The sequence below is a fragment of the Polypterus senegalus genome, chromosome 1, assembly GCF_016835505.1.
Source record: "Polypterus senegalus isolate Bchr_013 chromosome 1, ASM1683550v1, whole genome shotgun sequence".
NCBI classification, from domain to species: domain Eukaryota; kingdom Metazoa; phylum Chordata; class Cladistia; order Polypteriformes; family Polypteridae; genus Polypterus; species Polypterus senegalus.
The window spans coordinates 61989985-62009082 of NC_053154.1; the positions used below are offsets into that span (position 1 = coordinate 61989985).

Consider the following 19098-nt stretch of genomic DNA (forward strand, 5'->3'; position numbering starts at 1 on the left):
GGTACTCTGTTTTCACTCCAGTTTGTTACCAGACGTTTGTGTGTGTGACCTACTATAAACTAGTGTAGTTTCCATCTCTCGTGTCAGTTAACTAGTTTAAGGAACTAAGAAAAAGCTTAAAGCCTGTTTTAATGAAAATATATCTACAAAGTACAGTATATAACATAGTATAAAGTAATCTATGTAGTATAAAAATGCATTTTCCTGTAATAAGCCATACTGTTTTAAAATTCTCACCCTATCTTCACCTGCACTAATCTCTTTTTTTTTAATGTCTTCAGTAATTCAGGATGTCAGTAACACTTCTTTAGAGGAAAATTATCAAAGCTTTGCTAGTTTGATGGAGCAACGTCTTGCGGAATTATTTGTTAACGCTCAGAATCAAGCAAGACGATTTCGTAGAGCAACAACTGTGGGAAGCTACACAGTTCAGGTTGGTACCTGTCAGAAGGTTAATATGATCTCATCATTTATTATATTTCCTATTGGAAGTTATTGTAGAACATAAAGAATCTTAGAGTTTTAGGCTTTATTCTAATTTCATTTTAACAGTCTAGGCCAGGGGTCCTCAATCCCAGTCCTGGAGAGCCACAGTGGCTGCAGGTTTTTGTTCTGACCTGGTTGCTTAATTAGAAAGCAATTCTTGCCAATAAAACACTAACAAGCTATGAAATTAAATTAACTCTGCTATGTCAGATCATTCTCATATCCTAGATTTTCTTTCCCTTTCTATCATGCAAATGATTTGAAGGCTAAAATGGACGAGTAATTCTCAGTCCTTCACTTTTTTCTCTTCATTTTTCTTCCAAGTATTTAATTAAACCCAATAGTGCAGATAAATACACACAGGTGTAAATGTAAATAAGCTAAATGGAGAAATGCTGCTCTCTCTTGTCATTTGCATGTTATTGATAATAAGGAGCAATTAAAATAGCTGTTTAAGACAAAATTAAGCAATAAGGGCTCAAAATCACTAAAGTGAAGCAGAAGTGTTACTTTAGCAATAAGTGCTTTTTATTAAGCAACTGGGTTGGAGTAAAAACCTGCAGCCACTGCGGCTCTCCAGGACCGTGATTGAGGACCCTTGGTCTAGGCAATACAGAATCTAAGTGAAGTGAATGGGTGAAAGTTTAATAAGCTGCATATATCTAAACTAGCAACAAATAAGAAAGCATACAGAGTTGGCACCAACTGCATCAGCTTCAACAAATGTTTCATTGTTTAGCATTCAGTGAACTTAAGGAGACCATAAAAGCTTATTAAACTCAAGATGCTCTAAACATGAGCCTGGTATTTTGGAATATTTCATTTAGACATCATCTTACAGATCATTGTTATGTTGTGTAAAGAAAGCAAGAAACTATAATTGGTATAGATATGGAAAAAAAGTAAAGACTTTGTTCAAAATATTGTAGCAGTTTTTTGCAGCACCTGCCCCAATGTAGCTTTGACACTAGCGGCCCAAGCTATATGCTCTTTATGCTTTGTGACATGTCCCTAACAAGGCAGCGACCCTAAAAGCCATGGTCTGATTCCAGGTATGGGGATGATAAATCCAATGTTAACAACAATATGTACTGTTTCTGCCATTGGGACAGTGATACATACAATTTATTGGATATATGTTTTAACTTTTTTCTTGTATTTCATGAACATGAAGGTTTAACACATTAATTCATTTTTGAAATTTCTCAAACAGAACATGTTTCTTAAAACCCAAGGGGATTTAAAAAATTATAGAAAATTAAATCTATTTGGTACTGTATGTTTTTATAGTTTTGCACCCAGAATTCTTTCAAGCGGCGGAGCAGTCTGTTACTTCTTACTTCTACCCTGTTCAGCGCTGGCATGGACTGGGTGTTGGGCAGGGTTGTGGGGTACAGTGGCTGTGGGGCACCTGTTTGTGAAGAAAGATTCACTGATCCTGACTTTGCCAACGATGCTGTGATATTTGCGGATTTAGTGGGCTCTTGAGAGACTGAATCAGGAGTCTGAGTGTCTGAGCTTGCAAGTGTTCTGGATAAAAACCAAGATCTAGTTAGGCCTTTAATAACTTCTTGGGCACATCAGTCAGCAGGTTGTCTGTCTGTGGAGAGAATGTCGACCACATTAAGAGGTTTGCATACCTTAGCAGTTACATGTCTCTGATAACATCATGAGACTAATTGGAAGAGCATGGGGGGTCATGAGGTTGCTGGAAAAGGGGTGTCTGGAGCCCTCAGTATCTGCAAGAGGACAAACGTTCATGTTTTTAGTCTTTGAGGCTTCTTCTTTTGCTATATGGTATCCAGTGACCTGAATAAAAACTACACTCCTTCGGTACTGTGTCTCTTTGGAGAATCCTTGGGTACCGCTGGTTTGACTTTGTGTCAAATGAGCAGTTTCTCACAGAGTCCCAAATGAGGAATGTTACCTGCATTGTGATGGAGCATCAGTTACAGCTGTAAGGCCATGTGACACGATTACCAAAGAGTAATCTGGCGCACAGGATTCTCATTGTTGAGTACCTGAGGAGTAGGAGGAAGTTGGGAGTATGAGCTGATAGCACGTTGTGTCCCCCACCACATGACAAACCTCCTGTAGTGGGACCCAAATGCAGCGAATGACACCTCAGCATCTCACTGGAACAGTGTGAGAATTTTTACGGTGGCTGGAGTGCCAATCCTGCCACCAACCCCCAGGTTCTGCATGTAGGTTGGGTCCTTGCTCAAGGGCATGCCCAAAAAATATCTGGCTGTGACAGATAACTGGCCATTTCTGAAGGGTGGGACTGGACCGCAAGGATGCCCTTGGGGGTTGTGAGATGTGGCTTGGGGGAAAGGAGAGGTTTGCCAACCGGGATCTCAAGGTTTTTTGTTGTGTGGACCAACCTGACCTGACCTGACCTTGTGCAGTTTGCTATGTATAGCACAACAAATTTGTAAAAAAAAAACAAGTAAAAAATGTTCAGTGTTCTAATATTATATGAATAGAAACAAGAATATGCTAGAAACTTGAGCATGTGAGAGACATTAATTAAATGTAAAGATATACTTTTTCTTATATCTTTCAATAAACTTGCTGAAATTTTCTTGCTTGAAATATTGATCAGACTGAGCACTGTAAACTGCAGTTGCCATTAATCTTGTAATAAATTACTTGTCTAAAGTGATCAAACCTGGATGATATCTTTGCACAGAGTCTTCTTTCACTACAGATGCTGTATATATTATTATAACTAACTAGCCTGCTCTGATTAAACTTCTCATTGTTTAATATTATGATTTTTTATCATTATCTTTGTGTAGATGGTGAGCATCAAGCGTATTGCAGGCCCTAAAAATCCAGCTGAACTGACCTACTATGTCCTCCAGAATGGAACTCCACTGTTAGGCACAACTGCAGCTAAAATACTGAGCACGGTGGACTCCCAAACCATGGCATTGACATTAGGATACTTTGTGCAACTTCAAGCTGAACGTATGTACAATGATATTCACTGTTATTTCTTACATCATTTGTGACAGTGTCATCTCCTCTGCTAAAATTATCACAATAATCCAACAATTTTTTTCAGCTGGGTGGTCCACATCATAGACATATATAGATAGACACCGCACTCACTGTGTTGCCCAGTCAACATGATACATCAGCGCATCTGCCATATTGTGAGTGGCAAAAGTGCCATTTAAACTAATACAGGTAGAAGTGGAAACCGGGTTTTCTGATGAAAAAACAATAACGTTTAAAACGGTATCACTTACATACAACAGATTTTGGCGAATTGTTTAAATGCAATTATTTATATCCATTTATACACTAATAATGGCAATTATTAAATAATAATAATAATAATTATTATTATTATTAAATAATTTCTCCGATATAAGTAACATTTCTCGGACTGCCTTCTTCCATTGTCCTGTTCTTATGCAACACAGTAATGAAGTATTGGTTAATGCCCGAGTCACCTCACGTATAGATTAATGTAATGCTATTCTATCTGGCATCCCACAAAAATGTATCCATCGCTTACAACTTCTTCAAAATTCTGCTGCCAAGATAATAACCTGCTGTTCTAAATCCACTAAACATATTACACCTATTCTCTCTCAACTTCACTGGCTCCCTGTTCATTACAGACTTACACTCCTCTAGCTCACTCAGATCCTGTAATTTGAGAGTATTCAGTCTGTCAATATGGTGAAGCCTTAGTTTGTGGAAGACAGACACAACTAAAGACATGAGCATAAAATGATGGTTGTCAATTTCAAACTGTGTTTCCTCAATGTGCTCCTTGAGACAAAACACATCATCTGAACCAATCTCAGCCCGAACAAACTGATTGATCAAAGATACACTGACAGCTTGCCCTAATGTTGACTGTCGGATAACACGCTCAGTACTTTGACCACCTTGACTGTACCCTCAGAAGGAATCATCACACCTCCTTTGTTTTTTAATGAGAGCAAGTGGTAGCTTTGATCATATGATGACGGTACAGCATCTGTTACAAAACTAGCATGGCACACATCACAGGACAGCTTTCTCCAAATTCCGTCTAAGGGCTACCTCCCACTGCTTCCTGAGGTGGATTTCTTTGGGAAACCTTCAAAGTTTGAGAAATGTTAACAGCTAAAAACAATCTACATAGTTAGTGACTAAATACGTTTAGCCAAAACGTTGTTTGGAGGCTCACTTGAGCACATAAATGCATAGCTTTGCTAGCTTAGCCTGGCATAGCTAAAGTTAAGATTATAAAATGGAATTTTCTAATGGCCAAATATAACCAAAACAACTGTTCGGCCTTACCTATGAAATGTAATCCCCCGGGATCTGGTTTAGAGTGTACAGCCCTTTGTACAATCCCAAGCAGCACATGCATGAGGCATCTTTATCCATTACTTCACTCCACAGCAGTGCCACTCGCAATATGGCGGTGACGTTGACGTACGATGCTGATGGTCATGCGGCGTCTAGTAATTCTATCTCTATGGTCCACATGATTTCTGGTCAACTTTGACCTAAGCTATTTCACTTCTTCATGAGATCCAATCACAGCACTGGAAATCTTGGTAATATTGCTGGAAAATGTACTAAAGCTGGTATTCTTAAGACTTTATCACTTAACTCTTTATCATAAAACATAGTTTCTCTTCATCTAACTAACTTTAGTTAACCATGTATAGCACATCTTAGTTTACCATACAAGCAATTGTTTTTTGGTTGCAAACTATATTACTATGCACTTCCAATGTGACAAACAGGATCACAAAGGCAAGCAAGATATGGAGATAATTTGTGAAAGAAAGAGAGTATTAAAGACAAAGATAAAGTTGATGGCTACAATAATGGAGAAAGTGGGGAACTTTAATGGTCCTTGAGGTTTGGCAATGGGGTTCTTCAAGGTGTAATAATCACTCTGTATGCCTACATGCCATTCTACTAAGGGGTCCTACCACAATGGAAAGCAGAACAAAAAAGAGATTTGATTAAATCTGAACAGCTGCTTTATGTCAGATCCATAGTTTGCATGATACTGGTAACTTTTAAGAATTGTTGTCATAATACCTTTTATTTGGAACACTGGTATCATATGACTTTCAGTAACGGTTACTGCTATATTGCCCCGAATGGCCACAACCTTGGCATCATTTATTTCCCAGGACATCGATAGCCATAAACTGAGGATGGATTACAACAATGAGGATACAAACAACAAGTCGTAGTGTAAAAGTACTTAGTGCATTTATTCACAATCAGTTAGGGTCTCCTATTTTTTGCATATGTTTTATACCCTTAGAAATGCATTGGTTTTGTTTATTTTTGAATTATACTAATGGTTATGATTTTCAATTTTGGCCATTATTTTGCTGCTTTTTTGATGCGCTATTGTTGAGTCCTGTTGATTACTAAGACCATTCCAGAGTGTGCATGTCCTCAGAGGTTGTTACCTGTAAGTCACTGGATAAAAGGTCAACTAGGGGTATACCTCCTAATCTGACTACACGGATTCCTAAACTCTTCAATCCTGTGTTTTGTTTCTGTAGTTTTTGACTTCTCTGCTATCCTTCAGACTTTGATTTTGTCTCATGGTTTTTGGTTTTGGTTATTCACAATTGTTTTCCTGTGTATGGCTCTCACTTCAGTTTTTTGACTGCATCCTTGTCATCCACCTTAAATCACACAATCGAAACAGTGTTCAAAAAGTGTAGCACAGTTCAATAAACAATCTTTAATCAAGCAGTGTATTTGTGGAAGTTTAAATCTATCAATAAATAAATATAAACAGGTTAGAATCAAGAATAAAAGCTCAGTCAGAATTGGGCTCATTTTCTGATCTTACCCTTTGAGCCCCAGTGCATCTCTCTAATCCTGTCTCTTCTGCTCCCTGTCCTGGGCAGTCAACGGAGCCTTTACTCCTTCATTGGCTCTCCTTTGGCATTCCTAGGGACCCCACAAGCCCTTCTCCCTTGCCCCTCCACCATCTGTTGACTATGAAGGATTATTGTCAAAGCAACTGGCCGCTCTTGCTTCTCTAAAGGTGTGAATGCCACAACCCCTTGAGTGCCGTTCCTCTTCCTCCCCATGGCACATCCTTACCATCTTGCCACCTTTCTTCCCCAATCCTGACATTCTCTCTGTCTCTGTCTGTCTGTCTGTCTTTCCTTCCCATATGGATTTACTCTACTCATTCTTTAGCTTTCTGTTCTTTCTTGATGTTTTGTCTCTTTCTCACTCTTAAAACCCTTTTGTATACCTTGTAAATGCAGGTATGCCAAACGATCCCCGGAGCCTCAATGATGGACGACTGCACTAACCACCTTTGTGCAGCTAATTCCTTCATCGAGTTCTCTGAGGCCGCATGGCTTTCCTTCCACATACTTGCTCTCAAAGAATCTGAGCTGCTCCACTGTTTTTAAAACCATGTACCGCCATTGTCCCCCGACACACTTCACCACAATGGTTAGCAGGATGCTAGTGGATATTAGTTTCAAGAAAGGAGTTAAATTGGGATCCAAGCAAGTGGGAATGAATTAGAACCTTGACAGCTCAGGTGGGTGCAGAAAAAAGGAATCAACAACAAGCAAATGAATTCAGAATGAGAAACTGGTGCTGGTTAAACCACAAACTTCTGTAGGTCATTTATTTGTAGGTAAGACACACAAATGAACAAACCATAGCTAAAGATTTTGTGGCTCTGAGTGATCAATGGGAAGAAAGAGTTAGTCATCTTATTTTTTTTTACTAACCAATGGAAAAAATGGTGATTAACTTGTTAACAGGTGCTGTGAGAGTGTGAACTGTGGCTGATACATAAGAGTAGCAGTATACTAACTGGGCCATAGCTAGGCTCATGATTAGGTTTTAGTCGTATAAGTAAGTTTCCTTCTAGATTTAATTTCTGAGTACACTTGTACCATGTTTTTAGGAAAACCTGCTGAATTTAATGGAAATGGTTTTGGCTGTAGAGATTAAAATGCAAAATCAGGCCTGTATTCCACCATATTTGACACGTAACAGTAAGGCCTCACTAAGTAAATCTGGCCTTTAACTTTCACAAGTTTAGTTTTCTTGCATGCACAAATAAAAAGTGGACAAGATTATAAATCACTAAAAAGGGAGAGGGGAACTGTGAAACCCCTGGTGGAACGTAAAAAAATAATATTATCAACAATATAATTTATTCAGCAAAGATTTCAAAAAACAAAAGAAGAGCACAAACCAAAACAGAAGCAAGTCAAGTCTGTAATGTAATGACTAAACCAGTAATTAAAACAAGATGTTAAAAATCAGAATAATCAAAAAATGAAACTATAAAAATGACCTAAACAACAACAGTACGACAACTAATGCCTCGATAAGGATGATGCAGCAACCCCAAGCCTTACATACTGTATGCTGAGGTGGTCCCACAGCTGTTGTATCAGGGGATACCCCCCCTTTATGTTCAATACACAAAAACAAGGTGCATAAACATTACAATTAAATAAAATAGTAAATTTTGAAAATGAAAACAGTAACAAAGATAAAAGAAAGTATTTAACAATAAGGCTTATGAAAGAAAAACCTGTGGTGGGCTGGCACCCTGCCCGGGGTTTGTTTCCTGCCTTGCGCCCTGTGTTGGCTGGGATTGGCTCCAGCAGACCCCTGTGACCTTGTAGTTAGCATATAACGGGTTGGATAATGGATGGATGGATGAAAGAAAAACAGGTTGGGGGCCCAAGCTCTTGTAAAAACACAATATGAATTACCAAGACTAGGGAGGCAAGCCCAAAATATCTCCAAATGTTTCAAAACATTAAAAGCCCAAGTATATGCTCCAACCAGGACACATGCTTATCATCTGTCAAAGTCATTTCTAAATTGACCTTTGATACAATTAAACTACAATTGATCTTTCCTCCAAAAACCTAATCAGTGAGCAGATGCACTTTGTATTTCTTTAAATAAAGCGTTTCAGTTACAATTATTAGCAATCTCAGCTACGGTAACAATAGGAGAGCAAGAAAAATATTGGATGCAGCATCAGGATTATCATATTTAGGAAAGATCAACCCTAAGTTTAATTTCAGTTTTGCTCCATATTATTCTTTTGCTTGAAAGCTGAAAAATTCCACTGCAGGCAAAATTGTTTCTTTGATACCCTCATCATCTGGCCCAGTTTATCAAACATTTTTTTTCTGTCATTAGCTTGGAACAGCGTCCTAAGCATTTTCTGAAGTTTGAAGATCCACCTTAGTCCAGTTTATACAGCTTTTGTTTATTTCTAATGTCAGGTTAATATAGCACTACTATGGTGGTAAACCTCCAGAGATGTTCTCTTCTTCCAGAGACAGCTGATCGATGGGGCATATTTAAATGGCAGGACTGAAGTCACTAGATACTGTAAGTGAGCAGAGTGAATCAGAAACATGGTTGTTCAGAAGATGCTGATCATGCAAAACGTACACAAACACACAAACAAACAAACAAAAATGCTGTAGATGTAAAACAGAAACAGGAAAAAAACATAAGCAAAAGGTCAAAACCAGAAAATAAGAATACTGGGCAACAATAAAAATAAACAGAAAGAGAGGAGACATTAGGTAACTTACCTATTGTTCTTAATGAATGATGGAAAATAAGAAGATTGTTATTTGGAGCAGTGCTGTGTGTGAGAGCAGTGAGTCAGAACAGTAGATAATGTGACAATATTAATGTTGTATATCTGAATTTTCTAAACATCTACAACTTTTTTTTGAGTTCATGCAATTTTGTTTTGTGTCATCAATATATTTTGTTGTTATAATGGTATCTTCATTTCAATGCTATTTTAGGACCTTTGTTTTTCTTCAATGCCACTGTTTTGTGCTCATTTTTAATGGTTGCAGTTGCTGTGTCTTTTACTGGCCATATGATTCTGGAATCAAATGATGAAGTGTGTCATAATGTCATGATTTTGCTGTTGTGTTTTATGTTTAATGGCTGATTTATCCTGTTTTCATTTTGGTTATTGAACCCTGCCTGTCTCTTGACGAGTTTTTTCCTATTTTTTGGTTCTTCTGTTTCTTCTTTTTTTTTAGCTCTCTATTTTTTTCCTATAGTGTTTACAACGACAGCAGACATAGTCTTTATTGCAGTTAGCTTGGGTACGCCAGTAAACTAAATAAAGAGGCTCAACAAATTTTAAGTGAACAAAATGAAGTAAAGTTGCCTTACTAATTATCAATTAGGTGGCAGGATTCTTCCAAGAAGCTGTTATCAGTATTCATTGTCTTACATTACAAGCCTCAAATTAAAACTATTTCATTATATATTTTACAACTTTGAAATTCTCCTGTGGATGTGAAATTAGAATTTTTTAAATGGCATTTTACTCTTTTCTAAAATGGTCTCTTCAGAGGTATTCTTTTCCATGAGTAAGTTTTTTTTTTATTGTTACTTTTCTTAATAAGAAAGTTTCAAAGATTTGTCTCTGTGGGAATAATGAAAATTATATAAATGAAAAAAGAATTGCAAAGGACATGAGATATCGTTAGTTTGTATATTTTTGCAAAGTCTTCTAGGTTTGGATTTTTTGGAGATCACTGCCCGTATTTATCAAGTGTCTCAGAATTTCTCCTAAGAATTGCGCTAAAAGTCTGACTTGGATAAGAATTTGCCCTGCACTAGAGTAAAACATGAGTAGTAGGCATGAAGTTTCCCACACCCACTCTCAGCCTAGAGTAGGAGGTCATGTTTAATATAAATGACAAAAATTATTTTGTGCAACCACAAGCCACAAAATGGCACCAATTAAGTCATCTTGAAATTTTCTTGGAAATCCTGATGATGTTTTGTAGTTTTTGTATGCTAACACTGAGGCTTCACCACAAAGGTAATAATACTAATATTCAAAGTAGTAGGAGGAGAAGAAGAAGAAGAAGATGAAAAAGACGAAGAAGATAAGGAAGGTTATTGCCCTAAGCTGCACATAATTCTCGACACTTTGCAACAACATCAAGTATAATATTAGCCAGCATATTACCCTGAAGATAGTCAAGGATTGGATGAATAGGTGATTGACAGAATTCTGCATTCCACAACTACCTGGAACATTTGCATTACACCTTACAAGCCCAGAAGGGTTCAGGAAGGCCCACAGTACCTACCTGGGGCATTAGATGAATAGAGTCTGGAAGAAGATATGGGGGGATCACTCAAGCAACTCTGAAAGACAATCAAAATTACTGAAAGAGTGAGCAGAACTTCAGAAACAGCTCCAGAATAGCCGTATCTAGTTTCAGCAACTGTTAAGCATTTCCTGTTGCCATTACAGTGGGAAACTACTACAAATGTGGATCATTCAGTGTTAAATAATTGTGCCTGTCATCAGGTTTAACTGTCATATGGCTTGTATCTCAGTCTTTGACTCTCTGCGGTCATTAAAACACTGTTTGCCCCCATGACCACCTGTGTGCTCATCCACAATTTCATTTTAGGTGACAGTGCATGACATGGTATAAATATTATTCCATCTCTGTCAGACTGACATGTTTTTACGAGTTCATTGCTGCCTGTCATTCCAAAACATTCCACCATTTCCAGAATGTGGGTGCCAGTTACTGCCTGAATGAGTTAGGACAGCTCACAAGTTCTTCTAGATCCTGGTGACGTTAGGAGTAATTTTCTAAATTAGGAAAATTGACAAAATGATTTTACTTGCGACCCATGAGTAGGACCACATTTGTATCACTCAGATTTTTGTGTCAGTTTGGACTGTTTTCCTACTTTGAGATGCTTGATAAAAATGGACACAGAAAGTGTTTTGCCAGTGTCTGCATAGAAAGAGGAAAATACATAAAGACAATTAAAGTAGTTTTTATATTTGCTTCCATAAAACAAATCTCATCCAATTAGTATTGTATTCATTGGAGTAGGTTAGTAAAATGCAGTGGAAAATATCTGTATAAATGTGTTATTGTAAGTTAACATTTGGTTGTATTTTTATGCTCTATTTGCATAGCTTACTATTGTAATTGAGGAAAGTAAAAGTGACATGCAATGTTGGGAGATTCAAGTCCACAACTAAGTTAATGGAGGGCATCAGAGTGTCCTTAGGGGTAACACCTGAACACATTGCTTCCAGCCGAAGGCAAAGTTAAATCTAGATGAATATATGCAAAAAATCCAACTTGACAAGAGAATTGTAGAGAAGCGCTGTACTTAAGCAGAGTGATTGTTATGCTTTTCTTCATTTTCCAGATTTGATAGCTTCTTGGCTTAGAACAACATTTACAGCATTTATTGATTTACTTTGCATTTGAGAAGTTAATTTTCATAATTCAGCAGCTCAAAAAATCTGCTTGTGTTGAGAATGGAATTCAATATGCTTAATAGAAAATTTAGAAGGACTGCATGGTGGTTGCATGCAATAAATCTCACAGTTTTCTATTCAATATGTGTAATTCACTATGTTTATGTTTGGGCAGCTGTGGTGAAGAATCCTCCAAATAACCTGTGGATCATTGCAGCAGTTCTGGCTCCTATCGCTGTTGTCACTGTCATTATAATCATTATAACTGCTGTACTGTGCCGCAAGAATAAGAATGACTTCAAGCCAGACACAATGAGCAATATGCACTCTCGAGCAAAGGTAAGAGATCATCAGACTGAATGTCATTGCTTTGTTATCAGATTAAGATCACTTTAAGAAATTTTTTTCAAAGCATAGTAAAATGAAATCTCCTCAAACAACAACATACTAAAATACCCTTTATTACAACACTCAATTTTACTTCAGAAGACTTATGTAATGTTATAAAATAATGGCAATATTTTTATGGTTAATGAATTTTTTATGAATCAATGCTAACTTGTAGCAATTTTCTATCAAGTTTTTAATTTTTATATTGAGGGTTTGTGCCAAGATTTAATGGGTGTCTTCTTTGATTGCTGTTCAACTATATTACACATTAATTTGCCCTGTACTCTCTAATCTTTTGAGCTGCAGATTGAGTCCTTTCATTTGTTTCCTTTTGTAAAAGACAACACAGAAACAAAGGAAAAGTTTGGGGATCCGCCCTGGGTATTGTCGTTAGAATTAGTTTATATCTCCGTCAAGTAGTCTCAAAAGACAGAGTCCAGAATGGGACTGACTGGGGAAGGCAAGTGACTGGCTTTATAGGTGGTGGGAAGGAAGAGTAGGGTCCAACAGGGCACCGGTGGAAGTGATGTCAGCAGGAGGGTGTGGCCTGGAGAGGGATGGGGAAGCTGGTTAGGTTTTAGCTGGTCTTTCCTTCTGGGCTTCTGCAGAGAAGGGGAGAAAAGACATTAGTGCGCTTCATCAACCCCTGACCCGGTGTTTTACCTTTAGTTAAACCAATTGACTCCCACCCATACACACGTGTGTGACACTGCTTATTATTTCTTTAGAAGCTATTGAGGTGGAGTGGTGGCTCTGAGACTAGGGATCTGCAAAGGCAATCAGAAGGTGCCAGAAGTGATTCCACTCTGTTTGGCCCTTGAACGAGGCCCTTACCATGCAATTTCTCCATCCTGGGTATGACGTTAACCTGTATACAGCCTTGCAAGCAGGTCCTCCAACTTACAGAGAAAACCTGGGGGTTGCTGTCAGGATTGGCATTCTGGCTGCTGTAAAAAAACTCACACTGTTCTACTCCATTCGAACTAGTGTGGTGCTGAGGTGTCACCCATTGCATTGCGTTCTGGTCCTAATTTGGAATCCAGAGGTGGTTTTTCATGTGGTTGGTGTGCTGCAAGCCTATAGTAACTATCATTTCAGGGTTTGTGACTGAGCCAGCTCTTGTCTAGGTCCCTAGTTTTAGTTCATCTCAGAGATGGTCAGCATGTCTGTTTAGTAATTCTTTATTATGCTGGTAGCTCTTTGAGTCCTCTACTAAGTGTTTAGAACATCTTTAAACACTGAGCTTTGCCCTCCACCAATAACTTGGAAAACTGGTCTGGCCTTTCACTTATTCAATTTAGCCAAAACCAGATTACCTGGATTAAATTCAAGAAGATAAAGTACTCTGTGTTGCCTGGTAAAGTAAAACACGTTATTTTGTTTGCATAATGCATCATATTTTATGATTTGTGCCTTGTTCAGCCACTTCAGGTTCAAATTCAGATCATGTTGGCATGGTAGGACTTTCTGTTCTCTTAATAATTCTGCTAGGAGATGTGTCAGGTGCAATTGAAAGAGCTCTCAAAAAGCGGGCTGTCTTGTGTTAGACATGAGCACAACGTCCCCAATCAGAGACAACAGTGTTATAATGATTAAAACTGAATCAGAAATATTAGGAATCTACTTCTGTCTTATATTTAGATCATTTTCTCAAATAGTATATACATTTGAAGAACAGATAATCAAGGTGTTCCATTGACATCAGAGCGTGAAAGCATACCAGACATACATTTTATATAAACATAAATACCTACTGGCTAAAAGCATATAACAGATTATTTTGTAATAATTTTACTAATAATTTCAAATGAATATTTTTTTAACTAATCCATCATCTATTGACCCTGCTGCTGTCATAGAGGCCTGAATATATCCAGTCTGCATTAAGCTGAAAGGGGGAATCAATCCCAGGCAGAAATAACATTACATCCCAAAAGACGACAATAAAGAAACGGAAAATCACAACATCGGCACCACCGACCAATACCATTTAGCCGACTTCGTAGAAATTAGAGACTGACCGATCCTCAGCATGCTGTGTAATTCTAGGAAATGTGTAGGGCATCTGAGGTTGTTTTGTGGCATTTAAAATTAGTCGTTTAAATTTTATTTATTGCTGCTGGATATACTGTAGTAGTCTTCCTTGAATAAGACTGGGGAGTGCACACTACTTTTGTGCAATGTGTCAAATGTCACCTTACTTTGTAATGTTGCTCAAAGTTGTAGGCAACACAAATGTCTGTAAGGCTAATACTTGTTTGTCTCAGATGATTACTGAGGAAAAAATAATAACAAAAATGAAATAAGTTTTCTCAAATGCTCCCAGGACAGGCTTTAGTATTAAGCTTGTTTGGGAATATCATGTTATGTTATTATTATATTATCTGTTTTCTTACATGATCGCGTACTGGATTTGCAATTTTTCATGAGATTCACAAGTTTGCAAAAAATCATGACACTAAATATCAGTGTTTTCACAGATTGTACTGTGCATAATTAATGTGGTGTTTTTTTTTTCCTGAAACAGATGCCGGCTACTAACAATAGGCTATGTTGTCACAAATTTACACTGTTGGCAGCAACCTACCATTCTGCTCCTGTGCTTCTAGGATCTTTTTTGTTTCAGGGTAGCTCTGTCCAAGTCTGTTATCTTGTAGACTGCTGCATCTTAAACTAACATACTCAAAGTCTAACTGTTTATAGAACATATTCCAGAGTTACGTAGTAAATTGTGGTATATTGTCACTTATTTGGTGACCTTTACATAGAGAAACCACAGAAACATCACATAGAAGCCCAGAGAAAAACATGCGTGCATATGGTGTTATGATAGAGTGCCACATCAACAGCTCTGAATGTGCATGAGAGGGAGAGGAGTACCAGAGAAGTACAGTATGTGAAGATTATTCAGGACTAGTCATCTCTTGAGGCTCCACCCACATATTAGTGAAATGGGACAGCGAGGAGAGTCCTCCCCGACTCCCCACTCCTAAAATCATGATTCCCTTTCCCCTTGGCCCACAGCCTCTGTCTCAGATTAACGCGAAAATATCACTCCTGCAAGCGAACTATGATTCTGAGCAAGAAGAGAGAAGTAGCAAAATCAAGCAAATTATAGAAAAAAACCCGATCTAATCCGTTAAGTAGTTCTCTAGTGAAAAGCGGACAGACATACAGACAGACAGACGTTGGATTTTATATATACCGTATATACAGTATGTGTATAGATATTGATGAATATGTTGCATATGTATAACTACTGTGAAATGGTGTTTTCACAGTAGGGAAATCACCGGGATAAGGATGCAGTCATTCTGTAGTATTATTTGAGTGAGCAATTTATTGATCTAAATCTGTTAAGTAGTTCTCTTGTTTGCTAGCTAAGCAGATGTAAGATATGCCTCGAGGCCGGTGCGTGAGTGAGGAGGGAAAATAAAATGAAGTTAAAAGTATGCTATCTAACTTAAAAATGTAGTGGGATGAAAATAAAAGTAGCCCAGAATGAAATTTACTCAATTAAAATACAGATAGTTGAAAAATGTACTTAAACAAAGTGGCAAATTAGTTGTACTTCTTTATTTTACTGCTCTGGTCGTGACTCCTGGCAAAAGAAAGCTCATGGTACCTTTTTTCTTTTAATACCCATTGATGGCCACAACTTCAGTATGTTAGGACTGTCTCCCTCTGCATTTTGTAAGTCATTAGTGTGCACCATTCTCACAACTGGGAGCATCAGTTCTTTTTTTAATGCAAGGAGAAGATATCGGTTGCTGAGTTTCAAACAAAGGACATTTCATTAACATTTCACACACCCAGATCTCCAGTTATGTGTTATAGATTTACGTTAATAATCTGAAATAGCTGAAGTGACTCTCTGAGCTGTATGGCATTTTGTTTGGTTTCTCTTGATTTCAGTGAGCTATTAGTTTTAGGTTAGGTTAGGAGCACATGCTGAAACAGCGCATTGCTGCACCCACCACACGATGAACCAACTCAGGATCCCAGATTAGGACCTGAATGCAGCCATGCAACGGGTGACACCTCAGCACCACACTACTTCACATGGAATGGAACCAGTTTGAGGTTTTTTTATGCCAATTGTGCCACCGACCCCAGAATCAACAGTGCTGTTTATTTTCATTTTCTGGTATTTTTTCCCCAATAATGTGACATTCTGCTCATCTTATTTCATTTTATTTATAGTTATATCTTGTTAAAGCATTATTACCCCAGCTCTTTTCATCTGTCACTTACCAGACATTATCTTCTAGCATTGTTTCTTCTTGAATCCCCTATGTTGTGATGTGGTTGCAGTGCACCTCTACTTTTGTTTTACTGTGTCTTATATGTCTTATGCCTTGTGCTAAGTGCTTTCGTGATCTTTAGTTTGACTTTCGTCCTCATATATTTTCCTGTTATCTTTCTCCTGGTTGCTTATTTCATGTGTCAGCTTCTTTTCATGCTACAGTACTGTGTTTAATGAATTGGTGATGTCTGCAATATGCTGCATGTCACTTCTCTCTGCTGGGCATTCAGCCATGAAATGTCATCACCTTGCATTCTTGGCTATACTACCATCTCTGAAGAAAAGCCTATCATTAAATGTATTCTTTAGGCAGTTCTTCTATTGTACTTATAGGTCAAGCTGGTCTACTTCATAGAGGGCTCTAGTATGCATTTCTATTGCATCAGATTTTAGGACATTTTTGTTGAATGCTGTACTTTCTTGAATGATGTTTTTCTTCACCAGATATCAAGATGTCATAATTGGTTTTGTCTGTTTCTGTATTTTTCAATGGCCTATTTTGTTAAAAGATTCTGTAAATTAAAGAATAGTGTAGTACAGTTACTACATAATATGTGTTAACAAAACTGCATTTTATGTCATGTATACCATTACATGCTGTGCCAATGGTTTGTAGATTTTGTTGCCTCTATTATTCATTATTGAGTTGTAAGCTCGCTCACTTTAACTTAATTTAGTACAAGCTATATATAATCTAAACGTGCACACAATCAATGAGCATCAATAATGTTGTACTGAGTGCCTTTAATGAAAATTAAAGAACAAAAATACTATTTTACTTTCTTTTACATTGGATTTTTAACTTTACAACTAACTTCCAGAATAGACCAAGATTAAATAATGTTGATAAAGGTTATTTATTGATGTAAAAAAATAGCACAGCAACAAAATATATCTATTATCACAAAAGTAATTAAACTGTATGGTCGTCAAGAGACATAATACAGTTAGTCAGTCATTATCCAACCCGCTATATCCTAACACAGGGTTACGGGGGTCTGCTGGAGGCAATCCCAGCCAGCACAGGGTGCAAGGCAGGAACTAACCCCCTGCCGTGTGCCAGCCCATCGCAGGGCACACACACACCAAATGCACACTAGGGACAATTTAGGATCACCAAAGCACCTAACTGGCATGTCTTTGGACTGTGGGAGGAAACCAGAGCACCTGGAGGAAACCCATGCAGACATGGGGAGAACATGCAAACTCCATGCAGGGAGAACCCCTGAAAAGAACCCAGGTCTCTTAACTGCGAGGCAGCAGTGCTACCACTGCGCCACCATGCCACCAGACATAATACAGTAGGATCTAAAAGTACTTCTCAGTAATAGTGACAGGAAAATTAGTCAGAATTGATAGATGAATACCACCAAATGCAGAGAAGATCCTAAAGAAAATCTGCTCCAGAGTGCACATAACCATAGACTGGGGTGGTGGTTCACCTTTCAGCACGACAACGATCCGAAGCATACTGCAAAGAAAACACTGGAGTGGCCACAGGACAAATCTCTGGCTGTTCATGAGTAGCCGAGCCAAAGTCCAGACCACACTTAATCCACATAGAACATTTGTGAAGAGACCTAAAGATGGCAGTTTACAGATGCTTCCCATCCAGTCTAACAGAGCATGAGAGGATCTGACAGGAAGAATTGGATTAGCTGTCAAAATCCAGGTGTTCAAAGCTTATTGACACTTACCCAAGGGGACTCAAAGCTGTAATTGCTACCAAAGGGGCTTCTACAAAGTACTGAATTGAGGCTCTGAATAATTATATGATTGAGAAATTTCACTTTTTAAAATTTAATAAAACTGCAAAACTTTTTGAAAACAGGTTTTCACTTGTGTGTGCATGTGTGCGTGTGTGTGTGTGTATATATATATATATATATATATATTCATAGCTAGAAATCCACAAAGGGAGAAGATAATAATAATACACTTTTATTTATATAGCACCTTTCCCATGCACAAGGCGCTTCTGAGTCATGTATCTTAAAATAGCCTTTCATTCCTAAGCTTTTGATAACCTACCAGGTACCATCATTAGAGGAAAATGATTAGACATACAGGTGTCAAAGGCAATATATAATAAATAAGGAAGGGGGAGGTTAGGTGGGTGTAAAGGGTTGGTGGAATAATAAGGTGGGTTTCAGAGTGTGTTGGTCATAAAGTCTTATTTAATATACAGATGTTTGTCTTTTTGATCCTGCATATGCTGGGTTCAAGTCCAAATGTCTGCTGATGGTGTTTTCATTTGATAGCCACACTTCAGCCAGCTCTTTAGCACATTAGCTTTGAATCTTACTTGCACCATGTCCCAGTTAAACATGTATCCATTTGAACTTGTATGTGTATATATCAATGACTGTGGGTCCTTCTTTCTGACAGTATTGCGATGCTCTTGCATACGTGTTGTGAGTGTTTTAAATGTTTGTCCTACGTATACAGCTGGGCATGTGCTTTATGGAATATTGTATATGGCGTTCCATGTCTTTGCTGCTGATTTCCTGCTTTTGGCATTAAAAAGAACAGCCCACAGAGTGTGAACTGGTTTATATGCTATTTTGATGCCTGATCTGGAGAGGGTGTGCGCTGTACTTTCTGATACAATGATAAGGAAGGCTGTGCCAGGTGGAATGGGGGT

The 19098-nt window shown here is 38.0% G+C and overlaps 1 protein-coding gene across 2 annotated transcripts in view; it reads left to right on the plus strand.

Moving 5' to 3' along the window:
• LOC120526604 (UPF0606 protein KIAA1549L-like) overlaps positions 1 to 19098 on the plus strand; it is a 339744-nt gene that overhangs the window by 216554 nt on the left and 104092 nt on the right. For both annotated transcript variants that reach the window (XM_039749775.1, XM_039749769.1), the window contains exons 9-11: positions 282 to 433; positions 3288 to 3459; positions 11934 to 12097. In XM_039749775.1, the coding sequence (XP_039605709.1) occupies positions 282 to 433; positions 3288 to 3459; positions 11934 to 12097 (488 nt within the window). The remainder of the gene's footprint in view (positions 1 to 281; positions 434 to 3287; positions 3460 to 11933; positions 12098 to 19098) is intronic.